This window comes from Olea europaea, chromosome 5 (assembly GCF_002742605.1).
Source record: "Olea europaea var. sylvestris chromosome 5, O_europaea_v1, whole genome shotgun sequence".
Taxonomy (NCBI): Eukaryota; Viridiplantae; Streptophyta; class Magnoliopsida; order Lamiales; family Oleaceae; genus Olea; species Olea europaea.
The window spans coordinates 6502337-6526943 of record NC_036241.1 but is presented as its reverse complement, the minus strand read 5'-3'; the positions used below and the strand labels follow the sequence as shown (position 1 = coordinate 6526943).

At 34.8% G+C, this 24607-nt stretch overlaps 2 protein-coding genes across 2 annotated transcripts; one reads left to right on the top strand and one right to left on the bottom strand.

Annotated features, from left to right (window-relative positions):
* Window positions 1-10167: 10167 nt before the first annotated feature.
* On the top strand, window positions 10168-11547 carry LOC111394181 (protein FAR-RED IMPAIRED RESPONSE 1-like). Its single transcript, XM_023019948.1, has 4 exons — window positions 10168-10180; window positions 10466-10597; window positions 10661-10778; window positions 10902-11547. Exons 1-4 carry the CDS (start codon window positions 10168-10170, stop codon window positions 11545-11547), a joined length of 909 nt encoding a protein of 302 aa, XP_022875716.1.
* Window positions 11548-12878: 1331 nt separating this feature from the next.
* Window positions 12879-14369, bottom strand: LOC111394498. The gene is made up of 2 exons (XM_023020354.1): window positions 14103-14369; window positions 12879-13420 (listed from the first exon to the last, which is right to left on the bottom strand). The coding sequence occupies exon 2, from the start codon at window positions 13417-13419 to the stop codon at window positions 12997-12999; it is 423 nt and encodes a 140-aa protein (XP_022876122.1). The 5' UTR covers window position 13420; window positions 14103-14369; the 3' UTR covers window positions 12879-12996.
* Window positions 14370-24607: the final 10238 nt, after the last annotated feature.

The window sequence follows — 24607 nt, the reverse complement described above, 5'->3', positions numbered from 1 at the left end:
CATTGATGTAGCTTCTCATGGAAGTTACTTTTTTCTAGAAATTTGTGACAAATTGGGGAAAAAATTGCTTCAATTTTCATTCACGGTATAAAAGACAATTTGATACCAAATTTGGCCTTTTTTTGCAAGAGTTATCAAAATTAGATACTTTTCAATTAACAAGCATGTAATTGGCATGAAGCAATTTTATTCCCAATCTATCACAAAAGTAGCTTCCATGAGAAGCTACATTAATGCAAGGTTATACCTAATGGATTCATTTCCTTTTATTATCTATTAGGTATTGACCATTGATTTGGGGAAGAAATGAAGAAGATGAAAGGAAAGACTATTAACACAAAATTAACTATATACTTCCAATTTATAATAAAATCATATACTTTCATTTCGACAAATTTAATCTCACCCACAATTTTAGATAGAAGGTAAATTTTCTTCGAAATATTGTTTTTGTTGATAAATTCTATTTAATAGTTATTATATATACGCCTAAATGGATTAGATTTTTCAAACAATTAGTAAATAGTTGTTGTAAGATTATTTGAGTATTTTAAAATCAAATTCATATTTATTATTTTGTGTTCCTCAAACATGGTGTCACAACCTAGTTAAATAACTTTGATAGATGGATTTGCAATGGTAGTTATGTATTGACAGTCTTTTATATGAAGTATTCACAAAATGGCGATGGACAAAGACATTTACATGTCCTCAATAGTTAGTTGGTTTTAACTCTTTTTTCAACTTCATCTCAAATGTTAATAGTCCGTTAGTTGGTTCAAGTTTTTCTTGAAATATAATGACATTCTTGTCATCTGATAACCCAAGGAATACGCCTTGCGCAACAAACATGCAAATCTTGCAACAACCTAGCATTCAACATATGGTCGACGTCGTGAACATAGAGCATGAAAAAAGTTGGATGGACCTATTGATTGAATATCTCATAGAGGATAATGTGCTAAAGATGGTTGTGAGGGAAAAGGTTGAGGATTAGAGCAGCTTTGTTCACCATCACTGATGGACAACTCTTCAAGCAGGGTTTCACTATGCCCTATTTGAATTGTTTGTGACCAGTACAGGAATGAAATGTGCTGTTCATGATTTATATAGGAATTTGTCATGACAATCAAGAGGCAATCACCCTTGTTTTCAACGCTATTCGATAGGATACTACTAGCCCATTATGATAGAAGATGCTAAAGAATTGGTGAGAAAATGTAATACATGTCAACACCATGGGAATTTGATCCATGTTCCAGCCAATCAATAGACGACAATATTTAGGGTATGTCATTTATGTCAATGGGAAATGGATATCTTAGGACCTTTGTTCATGGTCAGGGGGCAAAGAAAGTTCTTACTAGTTGCCATTGACTACTTTACTAAGTGAGTGGAGGTGGAACCGTTGGCTATCATCACGATAGCTAAGATGCATGGTTTTCTATAGAAAAGTATCATATACAGGTTTGACATACCTAGATGATCATTACAGATAACGGTAGAAAATTTGACAATCACAACTTCGGAGCTTTCTACACAAGTTATCACGTTGTTCATAGACCGATTTCAGTTGCTTAACCTCAACTGAATGGGCAAGCCCAAGTGATAAATCGGATAATATCATGGGATCTAAAAATAAGATTGGAGAAAGATAAAGGCTTTGACAGCTGAATTACCTAATGTGCTATGAGCATACCACACAACCCCATTGAAACTGATTGGCAAAAGACCTTTCAAATTGTCTTTCGGAATGGAAGCGATGGATCCCTATTGAAATCACAAGTGAGAATGGTTGAATAAAAGTCACGTAGCTAGATGTCGCGACAACCAAGGTGAAACTCCACTTGCTCAATGGGGTGAGAGAAAGGTAGGCCATAAAGATGGCAGCTTATAAGTATAGGGTCATCGAGTATTTTAACTGAAAGTGAAGACTAAGAGTTTTTCGTCCTGGAGATCTTACGTCGAAGGATACACCAGTAGGAGGACACCCTTTACCTAAGCTCGAGCTAAATTGGAAAGGAACATATGAAGTGATCCACAGCCTTGGAAAAAGAAGCTTACACTTAAAAAAAATGAAGGAAATTGCTAGGTAGGCCATCGAGCTTCTCAAAAAATACAATTAGTAGGCTTGCCAAGTAGAAAGATAAGTCATATTCCGTTCAAATACAGTAGATAGGATTTTTGTTAATTTTTCTAATGCTATACTTGCTATAGGCACGTCACATTGAAATTATTAATGTTATTCTATGAAAGGTGTGGGTGATGGCAGATGATAAGGGCGCTAATGAAAGGCTAACCTAGTTGGGACATCCTGATGTGCATCTGAAGCTCCTGAATATAGGTAATTTTAAGTCAACTTGAGATTTTAAACCCCTCGTATCAGATCGACTACGCTCTACTATCCTAGTGGAGAGCCTTCAAATCAAAAATTGGTTAAAGCTCCAAACCACTAAACTCTGAGCTCTACATTCGGCACAGCCCAATGGACTAGGCTTAGAGAAACAAAACCAATAAATTGGTTATAACCTCGATAGCGCCCTACGATCATAGTGGAAAGCCTTTAAAACTAAAAATTGGTTAAAGCTCTAAACCACTAGACACTGTGCTCTACCTTTGACACAGCCCAGGAATACGGAGAGCAACTAAACCAATAAATTTGTTATAAGTTTGACTGTACTCTAGGTCCTAATGTAAAGCCTTCAAAACCAAGAATCGGTTAAAGCCTTAACCAATTGGATCTTGCACTCAACATTTGATGCAGCCAAGGGGTTAGGCGGAGATCAACAAAACCAATAAATTGGTTATAAGTTCGACTGAGCTCTATAATCTTAGTAAGGAGCATTCAAAACCAAAATCAATTAAGGCGCTAAACTAATGGACTATGTTCTACATTCAAAGCAGCCCAAGAGATTAGGCAGAGAGCAACAAACCCAATAAATTGGTTATATGTTCGACTGTGCTCTGCAGTTCTAGTGGAGAGCCTTTGAAATAAAAAAATTTGTTAAAGTCATGAACTACTAGACCTTGTGCTTTACAATCCGACAAGACTTGATGGGCTACGCAACTCGACATTGGCTAGGGAAACAATAACAAAATAAAATCAGTAACGATCAACAAATGAAATACTAAAAGCGAAATTACAACGTGGGCTTGTGGTTGACGCGTGCATACCTACTCATGATCAAATAAGAAAGGTTACTCGAGAATAGACAACTTAACTTTTATACATTGGCGAGTGACACTTTTATAACAAGATAAGTGGAAAAGAACTAAGCGACAATAATGTTAAATTTGGAAACATCCATACTCAAAGTAAAGTGTATTTTTTTTCTACATCTTGGACCAGTAGGAAGCAATACACAATCAAATGACAAAAATAAATAACTCTAGAAAGTGCTAAAACATCTACAATTGAAGATTACTTCAACCCGAGTAGGAAACCTTTACTCCTACCTCGATAGAAGGGTGCTTAACGGATATCAACCCCTTAGTCGATTTGATGGACATGGCCATCGCCTTTTCTCATATCAAGGCATTAGCATAATCTGACGATGACTTATATTGCTCTACGGGTGCTTCCATAGCTCAACGTACTCTGAAGAGACCTTATACCTCTCTACTACCTCCTCCGGCACTCGAGTTAAAACGGATGACTGGTTATCAATTTTCTTCTCTTTCCCGTGAGCTCAAGCCTTCAAACCTTCAAGGAAATTCTTCAAAGACGAAGTCTTCTTTTTGTGGTGATGAGTTTCCTTCTTCTTGTCTTCTATGAGAGCTTTTATCTCTGATGCTTGATGATGGCTCATCTTAGCAAGACCAATCTGCAAGGCCATAATCGAGGAGACAAAGTAATAGACAAGTGCCAGGCATGTTGAGAGGATAAGCTTAAACAAAAAGTATGAAGTATAGCAGGTAGTTTACCTTTTGAGTGTGGATCACCAAAGCTCTTTCTATGTCATCAACACTCCGTCCGACGATCAGCTTAGCTTGAGTGGGCTTCACCAAAGATCAAAGTATTCCCATCTCATGAAGCCCGAATAGGGAGAATTCAAAGTTAGGAACATGGGATTTATCGCAGTCACACCTAATGTGACTTGAGCTGCCCCTTTACGCTCGGATGGCGCGATAACTTCGACCGACTCATCTGAGGGTTAAGAAGTCTTCTCTACGGCATGACACCTTGTCTCCTAATCAATAGTCTTCTTTCTCTTCAGTAGGATAGGAGTTGGGTCTCCATCATTATCATGCCCGTGCTTGGGCATGAACTCCATGTTCTCCTCCAAGTAAATTTCATACATGTACAAAGTAAAATTTGTCATGCACAATGAACAACAAAAAAGAAGCATACATATATAAATTCAAACGCAAAATATGCAAAAACCTGCCTTCAATAAGAACAAACCCAGGCTCGAGCAGAGCTTCAATACTTCGTCCAAGTCAAAGTCCATATCTATATACATAAAATTGAGTTAGTTAGGCCCAAAAAATGGCGAGTAAAAATGCATACAAGTGTAAAAATATGAGGGTAAGGTAAAGGAACCTAGCATTAGATCGATTAATCCTCACTATTAGTACATTCCTCATAGTCAAAATTGACTCTAAGTCGGGTGCAAGAGGTGGTATATTTGTCACTTGTTCGACTTGTACACTTAGAAGAGGAGTAATCTCAACCTGACTATTGTACAGATGAATTTAACGATGTCTTCAATTGGTGTTGAACGAAAATTGACCCCTTAGAGGGTCGAGCAAAGAAGAACCATGAATTCACCCACTGTTGAAATTTCTAAATTTAGGATAGCATAAAGAGACCTAAAGATGAAGAAGAAAAGACATTATAATGAGCTAGCTTGTACATTTCAAAGATGCACCTAAAGAGATCTATTAAGAGTGGGATCTTCTTTCTAAGGCAAACGTAAAAAAGATACGCCTTCTTCCACTCATTAGGATTTATTTAACTATGAGTAAGATGAAATTAATTAAAAATTGAAATGAAGAAGGGATGGATGAGGAATCGAAAAACACCACCTTTACTATCTTATACACAACAATCTCGTAGGGTCAGACCCAAGAAGTCTCTCTTTGTGCCTAGGGGCTCTAAAAACATAATTGTCAACATGGTCGAATTTTGCTAAGTGATTTTCTAATTTAAGTAGGAAATTATGAAGGCTATAGCATTTTAGAATTTCAAGAACAACCACCTCGCCAGCCGGATCCTGACCAATTTCCAAATTTTAGTTCAATGACTTAGTTGTACCAATATATATTTGGGATAACTTGGTTAGAATACATGAGGTTCGATAAAATGAGCCAGGTTATCAGAATCAAAGAATGGATCGATCCCATGAGGAGGCTATTGGTAGGGCTGGTTGATGGACGACCAACCCGTCGAACAACCTCATGGCTGTTCTACGATGTTAGTCGAATTTTACCAGTTTTGCTTGTCAGCTAACTGGCTACTCGCCCATCTAGTGATGGGTTGATAGACATGCCCACCATCTCACTTTCACTTTTATTGAAGGAAGAAGTTAAGATAGTTTTACCTATGATGGGAGAAAGGACAAGTTAAAAAGCTAGGATAAATGAAGATTGGATGAGAAAATTACCTTGATTATTGAAAAACCCAAAAGTTTTGTCAGATGAGAAATAAAAATAAAGGAAGACTCATCCCTTTTTATAGATATAGATTTTGAATTGTTTGGAGAAAATTTTTCTCCCTAAAACAAACCCTCTCATGGGGTGCTATTTGTACTGTGTTGCCACTACACATTGCCACTTGGACAACTCAAGCAACCTATATTATACCAAATGTCAATATGAGATGAGTTAGCTTAAAAATAAAAAATTAAAATCAACGTAGAGAAATGAAGATGCTACTCCTTAACGATAAACATTGACAACAGGTAGAATGGTTATTGATATTAGATTATACCAATAGCTATTTTCAATGGCCAACAAGGTGAAAACTACTCAATAAGCACTCCATATAGAGCACCCCATGTTCGGTCGTCTACCACTATGAGGCTGTCTACATCCACGCTAGGCCGTCGACCACTATGAGGCCCTCTACTTCCACATTGGGACGTTGACCATTATGAGGCCCTCTACATCCATATTGAGCATGTTGACCACTATTAGGCTCTCTACATCTTGCTTGACCGTCGACCACCGTGAGGCCCTCTAAGTCCACAACGGGCCTTCGACTACTATGAGGCCCTTTAAGTCCACACCGGACTATCGACCACTATTAGGTCCTTTACGTTGAAGCTTAGTCGTCTGCCACTATGATGCCAACATCACACTTGACCATAAAAACATCCTTAAGTTGGATGGGGGCCATTCTACGATTAACATGAACACAACCAATAGCTTGATAGGTAGAGGTCCCTTACCCAGAACATAGGAGGTAGTGAGAAGTGCTAAGTGGAACACGTGACATGATAACTGCCCAGCAGTTACTTGGCCTTAGCTGCCTATAAATACTCCTAAGGCTAGACAGGTATGTCTTTCAAATTTTTAAATATCTGAATACACATTTTACCTTTTCTTCCTAAGTCTACATTCCCCAGTCCATTACTAATTCTCACGTCTTATATACAACTTGGAGAAAGACCCCAACATCATTTTGCAGGTAGCATTTATTCATCGGAATAGCAGAAACGCCTTGTGCTACTGGAGGGCACGAATGTTTCTTTAAACTTCATTTGGCTTGAACAAGTCTTGATTAAATAGGAATAAGTTTTACAATTATATAGTTGATATAAGATATGGAAAATAGGAAAATAAAAAAATAACATTGTTAAATATCCCGATTTTATTTGCAATATTTTAATGCAAGTTTCTTCCATGAAAATATTTATGGTGCAGAACTCAAATATTGACCAATTTCATCTAAAAGTTGAAATTTTAAGAGAGGAGAAATTTATCAATCTATATTTACATTTTTAACACCCATGAAAATTAACTAAATTCATTTTATTTAAAGATTGGGCAATACCAATCGTTAAAGAATAATCTTTATCTATTTTAATATTATATTAATCCACCTCAGCATCAAGACAAATACTAAGTTATCATAAAAACAATGACAAAAATTATCTCTTGACCAACAATGGAGATCCAATTCATTTCATCAGAAGCTACTATTTTACAAAAAATTACAAGATTTTCAGGCATTTAAAGATTAGAATGCAAAAATCATGTAGGAAACTTTTTTATTCAAAATTCTAAGTACTGATTTAATTATTAGTATTAATAATAATAATATAAAATAATTCAACCCAATTTCATCCCGATTTTATTCTAAACCCTAGAATTTACATCTGTTTCTCTCCTCTTTCCCTACTCAACCAACATCTCCATTGTCCCCGCCCACTGCTAGAGACCAACGTCAAAATTATAGTAATGATCTTTCACTGGCTTATTAAGGTAGAAATGCTAGCAGTTGCGCCTTGCAGTGAAAATAAAATTCCTCCGTCGCGTAGCATTGAGCACCATCCATAGTCACGAGAATGAGTGATGATGCCAGCACACGACTACTTGCAGCGCATACAGGAGTGTTACACGGAGCAGATACTGCCAAAATTTGTGAGACTGTTGACTGGTTGGGGGCTTTGGGATTGTTGACGAGGATGGCGATGTGAGTGGTGTTGTTGACCTTGGTAGGTGACTTGTTGTTTTCGAGTCCCTTTTGGTGGTCTTTTTGTTGTTGGTGGTGATTGGTGCTGTTGTGGCGTGGCGGATCTATGGGTGGTGACGGTTGAGTGGTGATATAGTACAGGTGACGATTTTCTGATGGTGGATGTACGTGGTTGGTGGCGTTGCACCTGATATGTGAAGAAGCCGTTCGTCCCACCTCTTTCCTTCTCTCTATCGCTATTGCGAGAAAAATTGCGATTTGGTTAGAAAGACACTGCAATCGACGTGACTAGGTGGTGGCGGTGGTTGCGGCTGTGATGGTGTTGTAACCAAGTATTGTGTGGATCGAGATGGGGTGTTGTGTGTCCGTGACCAACTATTTGGTCTTTCTGTGACTGATTATTAATCTATCACCTTGAAATTTGATCATTTTGTAACTAAAAAAGTCATATGTGGCCATCAAATTTTAAAATATGTGACCTGTGGCATATGATTTTTTGGATTTGTTGTGATCTATAATCTTTTGATTTTTGACCTCAAAATAACATGTAACCTAACAAAATTTGATCTGTGACCTCGAAAAAAATTGTGACCAATTAATTTGATGATAAGTGACCAATAAATAAATCAATGACCTATAATTGTAAATCTGTGATCATTAATCGTATAGCTGTGACTTAATTAGTTAGTTAAAACCTGATTTTTGCATTAATGAAACTTGTAACCTAAATTTTGAATTATGTATAGATAAAACCTGATTTTTGAAATCAGTGTTGTGGGCTATGTTGCAGAAATTTAATAGCCCAAATTACTATGGCCTTGAAGGGTTAATTACCGGCCCAAATTGTGATCTAGCTATTGAAAATTCCAGATTTGTAAAAACGTGATTTATTGATGACCTTCAAATTAAAATGCAATTCTTCTAGACAACTGACACTTGGATTCATTTGCACAGTTGGATGAGCAATATTTCCTTATTTTATACAAATAAGCACAAGAGGATTTCAGATCAATTCAGTCTCTTTCTCTTCTTCATGTATTTTGCTCTCTAGCTTTATTTTGGTAATCCTTTGGATGTTCTTGGTGATTTCTGTGTGAGATGTTGTATTGTGAGAAAGAGAGAGATAAAGGTAATACCTTCTTTATGAGTAGTTATTTTGTAAAAGAGAAAGATTTAAGGATTAGACTTGTAAACCCCGTTGTTTGTAATTGAAGCTTTGCCCATTTTGGGACTTTATAGTGAATTTGAGTTCAATACTAACAGATGCTCAGTGGGAGATTAGGCATAAAAGTGGTTGTTGCATCTTAAGGGCCTTTGACTGAAATTTTTTTGTGCTCTTTTGGATTCTTGATGTTTTCTTTATTGTTCTTCTTTTGTCACAAAACAAGGACTAAAAGTGGTATTTGAAATCTTTATTTTGACTCTCAATTTTTTTTTTAATGATCTAGTTCTTTGACTCTTGATTCTTCCATTAAAGCATCATATCTTAAAAGATTTTTAAATTTTCTAGTTAAGAAACCCGTTGATTTGAACTTGAAATCTATTTTTTTGAGAACTTATTTTGCACCTGCAACTTTGGAAATAGATTTTCTTAACCCGGTCTTTTAAATCTTGTTTTCAAGAACATACGGCCACAACCTTTAGAGGATTTCTGGAAATTCCCTATATTTACCTTTTTCTTGGGATCTCTGAGAGAACCCTAGAATATAATGGAAGTAAGGTTCAGTCCAATGATATCCATAAGTGATCTATTGCATATTCTTCTTAAAAAGTCATAATCTGTTGTTGTGTGATAGCTGTTATTTATTAGAGTTGGGTTATAAATTTAAAACTCATATTATGCTATGGCCATTGATAAATCTTCTTTAGAAAAGCTTGTGGCTAAAAGGAAAACTTAACAAGATATGTTGGCTTGGAGCACTATGTTTCTCCATCTATATGATTTTGAAGTAGAAGAAAATAAGATTGCTATTGAAAGTGCTTCTTATGGAAACAATTCTTTAGTCACAAATTTGATCCTATTGCAAACTTAGAAGAAAACATGGATAAATTTTATAAGTTCACACGAGATCTTATGAACTATGGTAAAAAGAATATTTATTAAGCTTCTTGTACATTAAGACCTACCACCAATTTGACAGAAGGCCCACAGTGGTTGATGTGGCAAGCAATTTGAAAACCATAAAAACCAGTAAACGCGGTCTACAAATGCCAAAAAAGAAATCAGGTTTTTAGCTATTGTTTCAAATTGGCCCAGGTAAAAACCATTTCACTTCAATTCCAACTAGCGTGCCCTAGAAATCCCATGTTCTTCAGTTCTTCTCCCGTGCATCGACCACCGCCGACAAGAGGGTAGCCCACTATACATTCTACACGAATGACACACTTGTAGTATGCTCGAACACCAGGGGGTTCCACCCAAACCATGAGTTCATTTTGTTTGTGACACTCGGATCAACGAGAAAAAAGTTGACCCAAACTTGTCTCGAAACAACAAAGAAGCTGACCCATATTCATCAGGTGTAAAAATGTTAGATAGAGGTATTTTCGATTTATAAAATTGTGTAAATTGAATTTGTCAACAAATAAAGCTTTGGAAGTTGAAATTGTTGAAATCATGAAATCAGTAGCAAGTTTAACCTAAGAAGTTTTAATATTATGAAACTAAGAAGTTGTAATGTCAGCTTACTACTAGGTCGAAACCCCAAAATTCTTGGACAATGACTAAAATGTTTAGTCAATTAGTGATTCCACCTCATTGTTCAATAAATAAGCTTGTGCGAATATAAATTGGAGACCTAATAATTGTTTTTTTCTTTGTTGCAGAGAAACTAATTATTGAAGTGGTTGATGACAAAATTTTGATCGAATCTGATAATGGGAACTTTATGGACAAATTGAATATGATGGATGATGAAATTGTAGGCGTGGATCTTGCGGCAATGGTACCAGAGGTGGGTATGAATTTCACTAACGAAAAAGAATTGTTTGATTTCTATAAACAATATGCTTATGTTATAGGATTCCCCGTTAGAAAAAGGAATTCAAAAAAGGAAGATGATGGGGTTGTGAGATACATGACATTGACTTGTAGTCGCGAAGGCCGAAGAATTAGTAATACAAATGTTTCTTCAAAATCGTAACCAACCATTCAGATAGGTTGTAAGGCCAGGCTAACGGCGTCTTCAGATATGTGTGGAATATAGAGAGTTAACACAGTTTATCTTGAACACAATCATAAAACAAGTCCTTCAAAATTTAGGTTGCATCGCTACAATCAAGAGTTGAGTGCACATGTTAAACGGTGGCTTGAAGTGAACGGTACAGCAAGAATCCCTTTGCATAAAAGTTACAATTCTGTAGTTGTTAAAGCGGGTGGGTACAAGAATATGACATGCATAGAAAAAGATTATAGAAACCATGTGAAAAAAGTGAGGCATTTAAAACTTGGAGAAGGGGATGCCGCAGCGATACAGTCCTACTTTTCAAGTATGCAAGCAAGATTCTCAAGTTTTTACTTTAGCATGGATTTGGACGACGAGTTATGTCTGGAGATTTTTTTTTTTTGGGCGAATAACATGTGTAGGCAAGCATATGAGGAGTTTGGCGATGTTGTCACTTTCGATACCACGTACCTTACAAAAAAGTATGATATGCCATTTGCCCCTTTTGTTGGAGCGAATCATCATGGACAATCGACGTTGCTTGGTTGTGGTTTGGCTTCAAATGAAAATTCAGAGACTTTTGTGTGGCTTTTCAAAACATGGCTACAGTGCATGCAGGGCCAATCATCTTCTGGGATAATTATGGATCAGCATAGGGCTATGCAGAATGTAATTCATATTGTGTTTCCCTTCCGCAACAGTTTCCAAACACAAAACATAGATGGTGCTTGTGGTACATATTGAAGAAGTTGCCTAAGAAGTTCGGATACCATATTGATAAAGGTTCTATATCCTCTGCTATGCACATATTGGTTTATGATTGTCAAACTATTGAACAATTTGAAGAAGGTTGGACAATGATGATCGATACATACAACTTGCATGAGAATGATTGGTTGTCCGGTTTGTATGCAAATAGAACCATTGGGTTCCTTGTTATTTGAAAACATGTTTTTGGGCAAGTATGAGCGAGCATTGAAAAGTAAGGTAGAGAAAGAGTTTCAAGTAAATTTCAAATCATACTCACAAATTGTACCTTGTGCAATGACTTACGAGATGGAGAAGCAATTTTAGGCAATTTATACAATTTCAAAATTCAGGGAAGTTCAGCAAGAGTTCATTGTGAAGGTATACTGCGATCTCATTTCTACTTCAGAACAATGTTTAGGGACTATATACAAAGTGTGGGAGCATGTCAAAAATGGCGAGTATAGAATGAAAAAGGCATTTTACGTCACATTCCAAAGAGATACATGTGACGTAGTGTGTAGCTATCACTTGTTCAAATTTCGAGAAATTGTTTGAAGACATGCTATATCAGTCTTGTTCCATAATGATGTAATGATATTGTCGGATAGGTATATATTATGCAGATGAGGGAGAGATGTGAGTAGAGCCTATATGAGGGTTGCAGTGCATTACGATTGGTTGGTTAGTACACTACATAATGTGCAAATCATTTGCTACACTAGCGAACATGACCACAGATGATGATGAGGAAACCTGTTCAATAATGGAGTGGATTGAAAAGGAAACAACCACCTCTATGAGTACGAGGTCGAGTGATAGAAGCAATGTCCTATGCCCGCATGTTGTTCAAATAGTGGTTGATTGTAGATCAGTATAGACTCCAAGCGGTGACAACATACAGGACCCTACCTGTTTGAAGAGAAAATGCGCACCAAAAAACTTCAAAAGAAGAGCGCATCGAAATCGACTAATGGGAAGGTATGTTTAGGCTTGTTGTCTTTAATGAAACATTTTGATATTTGGAATATTCTCAGTTGTTCATCAATCTTGCAGGCACATTTGAATGTATTGAAATGAAAGAGACCAAAGGGAAATGTTTGACTGGATAACTTACTGAGGTTGGGATGAAGATGCATGGCTGCAGATGATGAGTTTTGGATGATTTCATTCTCTTATTAGATGCCACTTGTTTTGCTAAGGTTGTTATACATAATGTAATGAATTTCAAACTTTCCTTGTTATATGTTATTTACTGTATTCTATAGTCACTCATATCACCTCATTTGAGCATCATGTCTATATATGTTATTTGTGAACAAGGAGTATGTATGGAACAACAAGTTTAATAAAACAGGGGGTACATTTATAGACCACAGCGTACATAGCGTTAAAATACAACTTACACAATCCACATACTAGCATAAGTTACACAACATGCTCGATTTATACATTATAATCAAGCCGGACTCTTTCCTTTCTTTTCTCATCCCCTTTGCTGCTTGCTTTACCTTTGTGGATTGTAAGATTCAAAGAAATATTCACTTCTTGTTCATCGTTTAACTGAAGTAGAGATTCCAACATGTCAGATACATCTCGGATTGCTTCCTTCATCGTAGGAGTAGTCGCCTTAACTATGCTCGTACTTGAGTTGCCGCTGGATTCACCGTCCCCAAGCCACTTCCAGTATCCACAGTCAGCTTCACAACATTTGAACAACTTACCTTTGTTCTTCAGCGCCTTCTCCACCTCAAAGCACTTAATGAATGCATGTTGACACCACGTACATACTTGCTTGTTTGGGCAATCCGCAAACAAGTGATCTGTAGACCTACAACTGTGGCATATGCCACGATTCTTTCTTGCCATTCTAAGATGGGGATCAACAAAAAAATTAGCAACAAAAATGCATATGCAATAAAACAAATGAAGGTAAGAATGCAGTTACGATACACAATTTTGCAGTCAAATTCAAAAATGTTAATCGTTCCCAGTTCGTAACATATGAGGATGAGCAACAGTCGACTTAGACTCTTGAAGAGTGAATGAAGCTAATTACCATATTTTCTGAACTTCAAATGAAGCAATCATCTTTCGAAGCTCATTTTCACATGAACAAGCCCCATTTCCAATAAGAAAAAATTAACCAATAAAACCCACCAAATTTGAAGGTCATTTTCAGATTCAACATACCATTGCCCTTCATAAACGAAACCCACCAATATTGATTTTATACACCACCAACACAGTGGTAACATTTTCAATTCATTGTTCTTCCATATCATTCTACTTCTTCCACCGTTCTCAACTCTATTAACATAATGGCGTTTTGCAAAACAAATAACTTACATATAAGAAAAAATTAACCAATGAAACCCACCAAATTTGAAGCTCATTTTCAGATTTAACATACCATTACCCTTCACAGAAGAAACCCACCAATATTGATTTTCTACACCACCAACACAATGGTAAGATTTTCACTTCATTGTTCTTCCATATTTTTTCTACTATTTCAATCCCCTCTCAACTTAGCAAAACAAACAACTTACCAACAGTTTGCAACAGATGTCGGGGTTGAAGAAGTTCAATACACGCGACCAGTTAACAAATGGCTCCGCCTCAGAAAAAATGGCTCTCCAAGAGGGTTTCTTTGCTCAATTTGGGGAAAATCCTTTCATCCGATTTACGCTATTTGAAGTTGAAATGAATGGATCGGTTTTTGTCACTTCCCCCTTTCTAGTTTTTTAAATGAGCATTTGTTAAATGCCACATCAACACTATCAACCGAGTGGTCAAGAGGAATGTACGCGTAGCGCGATTGAAAGAATATCTCTGATTATGAAAAGGTAGTTGGCCTACTTAATTCTCTTGGTAAAAAATATAAAGGCATAACGAATGCATTAGAATATGGTAGGGATGACATGATTGTTGATATCATTCATAGTTCATTAAAGAACAAGGAATTGGAATTAAAATAAGAACATAGAGAACAACTTGATGTTGATTATTCATCATATAATTTAAAATTTCAACCCAGGGGTTGAGTAGTTTCAGTCGAGCTAATTGTATACATAAATTAGAATTCCAGTAAGCAGAAATGGAGGAATAGTAAAAGAGAAGACAAGAAAGTTTATAAGGGAAATGCAAAGAATAAGAAGTGATATTATTGTGAAAAATAGATCATTTTATAAAAGGCCATTTTAACTTCGGAAAATGATCAAAGAAATGAATCTAATAATGAAAATGGCTCGTATTACTGCTTCCTACCAAAAAAAAAAGGAGTCAATATTGTGATTGCTTATGAGTCCTCTTCTGGAAATGTTGATCAAGATGGGTTTCTTGGTTCAGACTGCTCTTTCCTATAAGTCCTAATATTAGTTGATTTTCTGATTTCTCTAGATTTGATGGAGGTTTTGCAAAGTTAATTACGAAGCAATGAATCTTGCCAAGTAAAAGATATGGGCAACATTGCCTTGAAACGGAAAAATGGTTTGTTCATGTTGCTATAGCATAACATGTATGTTCCGGTACTTAGAAGAAATCTCACTTCCTTAGGGGTTTTGGATGATGAAATTTATCAAATTGAGATTAAGAATAGCTATACAATTATATCTAGAAAGCAAAACTTTATTGTCAATGCACCTAAATCTTATGGAATCTATATAATGAATTTTGAATCTATTCAACAATGCCATAAACTTAGTGGTGCAGTCTGATAGATTGGATTTATGGCATTAAAGAATAGGTAATCTAGGTAAAAATGGCTTAAAATTTCCTTCAAAGGAAGGGGTCTTGGGAAAAAGAGAATGTTCAGAAACCAACTTTCTATTAACTTTGTATTGTGGGAAAACAAAACAGGTATTCATTCAAAATAGGCATCCATAAGTCAATAAATGTATTTGAGTACATACAGAGTGACTTGTGCGGACCTGCTTCTGTATTTGTAGCATTTGGCTATAGATATTGTTTACTTGTCATAGATGATTACTCTAGGAAAGTGTGAATTTTTCTATTAAAATCTGTTTGATGATCCTTAGAGAATCAAACTAATAAGAAGATAAAAATTTTAAGGGCTAATAATGGGATTGAATTCTGCAATACTAAATTTGATTGGTATTACAACAAACATGGCATATTAAGGTACATGATTGTGACATATGCCACTCAGCAAAATGCTATGAGGATGAATAGGACCATCCTTGAGCGAACTAGATGCATATTAATTAGTTTGATTTGCTAAAAAATATTTTAGGAAAAGTTGTGAAGATTGCTTGTTTATCTAATAAACAGATGTCCCACTAGCTCCATAGATTATATGGTATTTGAAAAGATATGGCCACGAATTAATGCCTGATTATTCTCATCTCAAAACTTTTGGTCGTGCAGCTTATGCACACCAAATTGATTCTAAATTGGATCCCAAATCGAAGAAATTTGGTTTTTTGGTTAACGAGAAGGTGTTAAAGGGTACAAATTGTTAATAAAAGACCATAGAGGTTATAAAGTGATGATAAGTAGATCTGTCATTTTTAATGAGACAAACTTCCCTTGTCTTAGTGACAAAAATAGAGAGGAATTAGCCAAAAAAGATTTTGTTATCACTTGGTTGATTTTAATGAACAAATTAATAGTAATCAAACTCAGGTTGAGGTGAAGCGACCTCAAACAATTAATGATGATGAAAATCTAAATGATAATCAAGTTTTAGATCCTTCACATAATCTGTAGGATTACCAGCTTGTCAGGGATAGGGAAAGAGGCCAGATAAGACCTTCTTCTAGATTCCAATATGCATATTATGTATCTGCATAGCTTGTATCGTGTAAAGAGTTGATTAGATGGGTTGCTATAGTGCAAGATGAAATGATTTCATTATATAAAAATTAAATGTGGAATCCAATTGAAAAGCCTACTGACTGTAAACTTGTTAGTTGTAAATTGGTCTACAAGGAAGGCAATAAAAAGTCAGACGACAAAAGATGTAAGGCAATAATTGTAGCTAAAGGTTTACACAAAGAGAAGAGGCAGATTATATTTTCACATATTGTGAAATATACTTCTACCGAAATTTCATTTGCTCTTGTGACACAATTTGACTTAGAATTAGAACAACGTGATGAGAAAACTGCATTTTATTGGGTTCATAAGATGAAACTATATATATACTCAACCAAAACATTTTGAAAATAAGAAGAAAAACTTAATGTGCCTTTTGAATAAATCTCTGCATGGCTTGAAACAGGTTCTAAGGCAATGGTATAAAAGATTTGATTCTTTCATCCAAGGCTTAAAGTGTAATAAATCTGAATATGATCCCTATTTTGTTTCAAAAGAGATGGAAATTCTGAGTTTTTGTATTTGCTCATATACGTGGATGATATGCTTCTAGCCAGTCACAATTCCGTTGCTCTTATGTCTATAAAAGCGAAATTGAAAACTAAATTTGAGATGAAAGATTTGAGACCTACTAGAAAAATTTTAGGTATTGAAATAAAAAGCGATAGGATTAATAATTTTTTTTTTTTTAACACGAGAGTCTTATATTGGAAAGGTAGTTAAAAGATTCTCTCTACATGATTCTAACTTGTTAGCTTGCATATATTTGCCTGTGTGAAATTATCCTTGTTGATCAATCACCTAAAATTGAAGATAAATTTAAGAGAATGGTAAATGTACCTTATGCTAACGAAGTTAAATATGTTATGTATGTTATGGCATGCTATACATCTGATCTTGCATATGCAGTAAGTGTGTTAAGCATATTCACAACTAATCGAGGTGACTTTCCTTGGAAAGCCATGAAACATTTGATTAAATAATTGAAAGGTACTCAGAACTCAGGTCTTATGTTTAAAAATGGTAAAATAGTTTTAACCTGAAAGAGTATGTTGACTCTGATATTGCTGAAAATGCTGATAATAGAAAATCAACAACTGTATATTTTTATGTGATAAATAATACATGCATTAGTTGGAAATCATAACTACGAAAATTAGTTACCTCAATATATAGTTGCTACTACGTCAGTTAAAGAAGGTCTTTGGCTAAAGGGATTACTAAATGAGTTAGGTTTTATAGAAAATCAGGTGGAGATGTGTTTTAATAATCAAAGTGATATTTTTTTAAGTAAAAGTTCAATTTTATATGACATGACTAAACATATAGATGATGAGTTTTGATTCATTAAAGACATAACTCAATCATGTGGCATTAAGTTGACTAAAATACCTTCTAAGTAAATACAGCTAATGCAGGCACCAAGGTAATACCACAAAATAAATTCAATAATTCCTTAATATTATTGAATCTTGAATATTCCTACTAACTTTCTTTTTTTGTAAACAGGTAAATAAGAGAAAGTGACACTACAACAAAAGTGGTTTTTTACGGCATTGATTTATGGCATGCATTTTATGCACGTCGTGAAAAGTATCCTTTTACGGTGTTCGGCAAATGTGTGCCGTAATTAATTAAATGCTTAAAGTATTTATGGCATACATGTAGGACCGTAAATAGTCTAGAATTACACATTTTTACAGTGTGCGTCATGAACGCCGTTATAAATTACACCTTTTACGGCATGCATTGTGAACGTCGTTATAGACGCATGACGTAATAGCCTACCCAACACAAAGTAAAATTAAAACCTGCCAAACACAAGCCCAATCCTTATGAAATTAGGGAACTTATTGTTGCATATAACTCATTCCCTCTCAATCCCTCGTCCCTGTCAATCTCGCGTCCTCTCTCTCTCTCTCTCAATATCGAGCATCGACACCAGCACCGAAAAATCTCCAGTCAATGGTCAAGTTGGCAATTACACTCTAAGCAAGATTACGCGTTGTTTAATTGCCCAGATTTTCCCCCTCGTTTTGCATTTGGTTCTGCAACTTTTGCTTCGGGTATGTGTGCTGAATTTTTTTGCTAGGTCTTATAATTATGCAGATTGAGGTGGTTGTAATCTTGTCTTTCCCTCTTTATAATTCCAATCTTTTACTAATTTTTCACCTTCTGATTGCTGAGTTTGATTTTCACACCGCCAGAATCTGCACTATAGAGACACGATAGTGTGTGGTTACTGGTTAGTTGCAAATTGAATATATATGGTTCTTGATAAGTTTATAGGGTTCTTGAGGTGAGGGTTTTGAGAACTTAAGTAATAAGTCACAATATCAAATTCCACACTAAATGTTGAGAATAGGGATAGGGGTTTCTAGAAAAATTCAATAACATGGAATGTTGCTACTGTGACAAGACTGGCCACATGAAGAATAATTATAGAGCACCAAAGAAGATGGAAGAAAAGAATAACAATAGTGCTAATGCGGTGACTAAAGAGGTCCAAAATGCTTTACTCTTATTGGTTGATAATCTTATAGATTTTTGGGTGATGGATTTAGGAGCTTCTTTTTACACCACTATATATCCTTAAATTTTGGAGAACTATGTTACTGGGAATTATGGAAATGCATATATTGCTGATGGAGAACATATGGATATTGTTGGTATTGATGATGTCAGTTTGAGGATTCCTCTAAAATCAAAAGGGGTCCAAAATCTACAAAATTAAAGTTGATTCATGCGGATATGTAGGGGATCTTCAACTGTTACTTTCTTTGGAGGTTCCAATTATTATGTGACATTTATTGGTAACTTAAGTAAGAAGGTATAAGATTATTTTGTAATGAATAAATCTGATGTCTTTAATTCATTCAAGAGATGGAAATCCATGGTGGAAGATGAAACAACTTTGAAGGTGAAGTGCTTGAAGTCAAGTAAGTTATAATAGTGGAGAGTATTTATATGATGATTTCAAGAAGTATTGTGCTAACAACATAATCAAAATGAAGAAAACAATTTCACGAACATCGCAACAAAATGATATGCCTGACTGGATGAATAGTATGCTAAAAATAAGCATGCTAGAAATATGAGATTACATGCTGGATTACCAAAGATGTCATAGGCTGAGACTGATAGTAGTAAAATTTAAGTGATCAACAGAGGTCCTTTAACACCATTGGACTGTAAAAAACCATAGAAGATTTGTAGCGATAAATAGGTATACCCTCACAATTGCAAGTGTCTTATCATGTTTCATACATTGATTCTATTGTGAGAGCTAGCTCGATGCTAAATCAACACGGTGTTTCTTTATTAGGTATGGAAGTAACGAGCTTGTTTATCATTTTTGGGATGATCCAACTCAATGTATTTTTTGGAGCAAAAATGTGATCTTCAATAAAAGTGTTTTACAATGATCTCTCTTCCTTATTTTCTCTCTTTTGCTTTCCAAGATTGTCTACTTTATAATATCCATTGCTTTATAGTTTCTTTTTCCTGACTAGAAAATCTATTAAAATTTTTAGTCTAAGTGGTAATTATAGCTTTTGGTTTTGATTAGACAGAAGCCACTTTGATTATCTTAATAATCATTTCTGTTCATCTTTTCGAATAAAGAAGTTTGTATTTTAGCTAAGTATTAATTACTAATTACTGTTTAATCTTGTAATTTAAAAAAAATGCAATCACTATGGGGACAATAACAATGACAGCCTGGGATATAGAGCTTGATCGTTACCTTCATAAATTAAGTACACTTAAGGCCTCCACTATCATGTATTGTCTCTAGGTCAAATTTTAATTAAAACTAAGTAGGGCAGAGTATGTAATGTCGTTTGGAAGAGTGGATGTTGAGTGATGATCATCTATTTTGAAGCTAAGAATGGACACTTCACTCACGGCATTAAAAATTTGACATTAGTTTGTAATTGATATATCACCATCCTTTGTAGCTGTAGTGAAGAGCAACGAGTGATGGAATGTATGGATATGAGTTTTCCTAGTGATATAATGAAAATTGTTTGTCTGCCCTTAAAAATCATATTATAAATGTACGTCTTCGAACCTATTTTCTAGTTTGATTCATATCATTCAACAAGCACTATATCTAATTTGATAAATTTGACGAATAGATTCTTTGCTTTTAAATCTCCCAAACACAACTAATCAAAAACTTAATTGAGCTTTGTAATTAAGAAAGGCCAAATAGGAAGATTGTTGAGAAAATATACATGTCATGCATATTTTTTATTTTTATTAGATTGACTTTCTTAATTTTTTATTGATTATTAATGTTGTGTTAATGGTTGGAATAAATGAACTTGGTAAAATTGGTGTGGGTAAGTGTAAGTCCCAATGACCTTGTTAGTACATTTGTGACCTAGACCAAATCGGCAAGAATATCAATTTTTCATGTTTAGCATAATTTCCTAATTATCTTTATTTATTTAAACACAATTTTGTGGTAAAATTTTACATATTAATGTTTCCTAATATTATTACACCCTGCTCATTATAATTAAAGTCTATTAAGCAATTGGTGAAGTCGAAGTCGAAGTCAAATAAGAAACTTAAATTGAACAAATGATTTTTATGGGACTTAAATTGTAAGAAAGGGTATCATACAGGAATCTAGAGATTTAATTTCTATTTTTGCAGATGTAAGGACTAAATGTAATCTTGAATGAAGATTTTTATGTATTCGATAAGTTGACCATATTCTTAACCAAGTTCTCAATTAATTTCTCAACAGATTGCAGTAGCGTTGAAGGAGGTTATAACTGTTCCAATTTCACCTATTTTAATTCAGGTTTGAATTAATTTTTTGTAATTTCAGTTTGTGTGAAAATTTATTGTCAAAATGACTTACCTAATTGGAACCTGATTTCTATGATGTCCTAATATAATCATTTTTCACTTCATTTTTAATGTGTTTAAACCGATTATAAATTAGTAGTGTTGGTATATCTTATCATGGATAAAGATTGGGTAAACTTATCAAGGTGATCTTGTCCTCTTAAATTTAGAATATTATGAAATATGCCCATAAATGCTTTTTAGATTATTTATTTAGCATACTTTGTATAGAGTTTCAGAAGCATGTCAACATGGTGCGAGAAAATTTGCAAATATGGTTCAAACCAATGTTGGGAATCCATAAAAGGTCATATGCCCTTGCAAAAGTTGTAAAAACCTATTTCACCAACATTTCACCAGACATGAAATGTAAAATGCAGTGTGCTCAAAGTGAAGATCCTGATTCGATAACGAGAGATTATGTTTATATTTGAGGACATACGCGAAAAAATGGTGAACCTATTAATGAATCAGTTGGGGAAATATTGGTAACAATGTTGCTTTTAGTAATTTTTTATCATTTAAAGCTTATATTAGGTAGTTTTAGCTCATTAATATATTTCCTCATATCAGAATAAAATAAAAGCATATTCAGAGACGGTTTCCTCTCCAAGCAAACACTCATTTGAAGGTGATGGTGTTGCAAAAGTACTTGGTCAAGAACATCCAGGAAGGGTAAGAGGTCTTGGTTTCGGAGCGACTCCTTCAAAGTTGAATGCTTTGGTGCACAATCATAACTTGCAAACTTAAGTTCAAGAGTTGAGGGATGAAATTAAAGAATTAAAAGCTCTGTTTCAAGTGAAGAGTAAAAGTGCTGAACAAGCAGATAATGTAAGTGGAAATCTAGAATCAATGAATGTTATTTTAAATTACATATACTTTCAATATTCAAAATAATAAATTGTACAACTGGATATTAATTTTACAATCTAGAGAATGATTTAGATAACCTTCAAAATAAGAAGTGCAAATTGTTAGCTTGGTTTGGGAAAGCTGATATTGTTGCAAAAGGTGAAATCACATCAACAAATCCAAATGATCTAGTGCATCATGTACCCCTTGGTAATGAATGTTGGAGAGTTTGGGTTAATGAAGTATCGATAATGTTAGTTTATATCATCCCACGCGTGATCTTTTTCTTCTGGAAGATGCATTAGGAAGTACAATTGCATGGCCAAGTAGGTATATCGAAGTGGATTCGCTGTAAACACATCGAAGGTATGCTTAACTTCTTTTCTATTTTAATTCCATTTACCTTTATGTTCGGTCTCTATTGAAGATTGGGTTGTTTAATATATTTTTGATTTGGATGCTTATTAATTATATCTTTATTATTTTTCTGGTGTGCAGGGGATCCATATTTTGTGGGGTAGCTAAATTGTCGGTCAAAGAAGTGAACTTTGATAGGTTTAATAATTTTTTGTTATATGACGGAACCTCAATATCCACGGGCTTATTAGTTGAATCGCGATTGGCGCATACAATAGTAGTCGAAATTTTTTGAGAGTTGTTTAGATGAATTTTATATTGGCATATTGTATTGAACCGTAGTCAATATTTTTTTTTATCGAAACAATGGAAAACTTGATTATATATGGAGTAGTTTTATTTTGTTAATATTACAAGTTTGCCGGTATTAAAATAAATAAATGATTTTTAAAAAAATTGAATGCTCATTTACGGCTTGTATAGGCATGCCGTGATGCCATGAGTATAACACTTTATACGGCGTACAACTGCACTCCGTAAAAGGTGAATGGTCATTTACGGCGTGTTTAGGCATGTCGTATGCCATGAATTTAACACTTTATACGGCGTACAACTACATGCCGTAAAAGGTGAATGCTCATTTACGGCGCATTTAGGCATGCTGTGATGCCATGAATATAACACTCTGTACGGCGTATAATTACACACCATAAAAAGTGTGATGCTTTTCACAGTGTCCGTTTACGGCGCACTATGCACGCCGTAAAAAAGACCACTTTTACAGCATTGCTTTATACGGCATGTTGTTGTACGCCGTAAAGTATTATTTACGGCATATAATGCACGCCGTAAAAACTAAACTTTGTTGTAGTGTGAGGTTTGTTGATTAAGTTCTGAATCACATTTAGTAGAGTCCTAAATTACATAAAGATGGAGATTGTGGGCTTTGTTGCTGAAATTTGGAAGCCCAAATTATTGTGGCCTTGAAGTGTCAATTACTCGGCTCAAATTGTGATCCAATTGGTTGAACATTCTAGATTGGTTAAAAGTGTTTTATTGAAACATAATCTGTATATTAAATTGCAATTATTCTGGACGACGGAATGTGGATTCGTTTGCACTGTTGGACGAGCACTATTGCCTTATATCATATAAATAGGCATGGGAGTGCCCCTAGGGTTTCATATCAATTCAATCTCTTTCTCTTTTTCATGTATTCTGCTATCTAATTGTATTTTGGTCATCCTATGGATGATTCTAGTTGAATTCTGTGTGAGAGAGATAAAGGCAATACCTTCTTTGTCAATAGTTATTTTGTGTGTGTGTGTGTGAGAGAGAGAGAGAGAGAGAGAGAGATTGAAGGATTAGGGTTAGTGAACACTAGTGTTCATATTGTAATCGAACCTTTGCTCATTTTTGCGACTTCATAGTGGATTCAAACTTAATATTAACGGATGATCAATGGAGAATTAGATGTTAGAAATGGTCGCCGAATTTCTGAGACCTTTGGCCTAAAAATCTTGGTGTTCTTCTGAATTCTTGATGTTTTCTTTATTGTTCTTATTTTGAATCTTTGAGTTACAAAAGTCGGGTCACAGACCATCAAGTGCTATTTGTGTCAATTTTCATTAATTAATCTAAGAAAATGGGTTTTATATTTTGACCTTCATAATAATTTAAGTTCATATCAAGGACCATATGATACTCTGAAAAGGTGAGGCTGTACAATTCTTTATAAGCTGTTGTACCTTTGTCTACTGGGCCCACTAATTTCTGATCATTTAAAACTAGTTGCATAGTCAAAATAATTAAAATGGTTGGTTGGTCTTTGATTTCAATGGCGAGTTAGTTCTCAATATTTAAAGAAAAATAAGTCGGTTCAAATGACGAGAACATTCCGATCTCTATTAAATTGTCACATGATTAAACATTACTAAATCTTAAGAAACTAGATTTAATTTTATTCCAAAGTTGTAGAATACATTTAAAGTTGGATTTTACCCATGGTTGACCCACAAAATTCACTTAGAGCAACATGTGATACTAACTTTTTGAATTATGCAAGCTATAAATTTTGGTGAACATCCTCAATGACATTCGCTCCTATGTGGAGGGAATATATATGTATTTGTAATGTAACAAGAGC

Coding starts and splice junctions, on each gene's coding strand:
- LOC111394181 (XM_023019948.1), top strand. Junction 10,598..10,660: donor GGCAATGGTACCAGAGGTGG/GTATGAATTTCA, acceptor CTTATGTTATAG/GATTCCCCGTTAGAAAAAGG. Junction 10,779..10,901: donor ACAAATGTTTCTTCAAAATC/GTAACCAACCAT, acceptor TTCAAAATTTAG/GTTGCATCGCTACAATCAAG.
- LOC111394498 (XM_023020354.1), bottom strand. CDS start 13,419: ATGGCAAGAAAGAATCGTGGCATATGCCACAGTTGTAGGTCTACAGAT.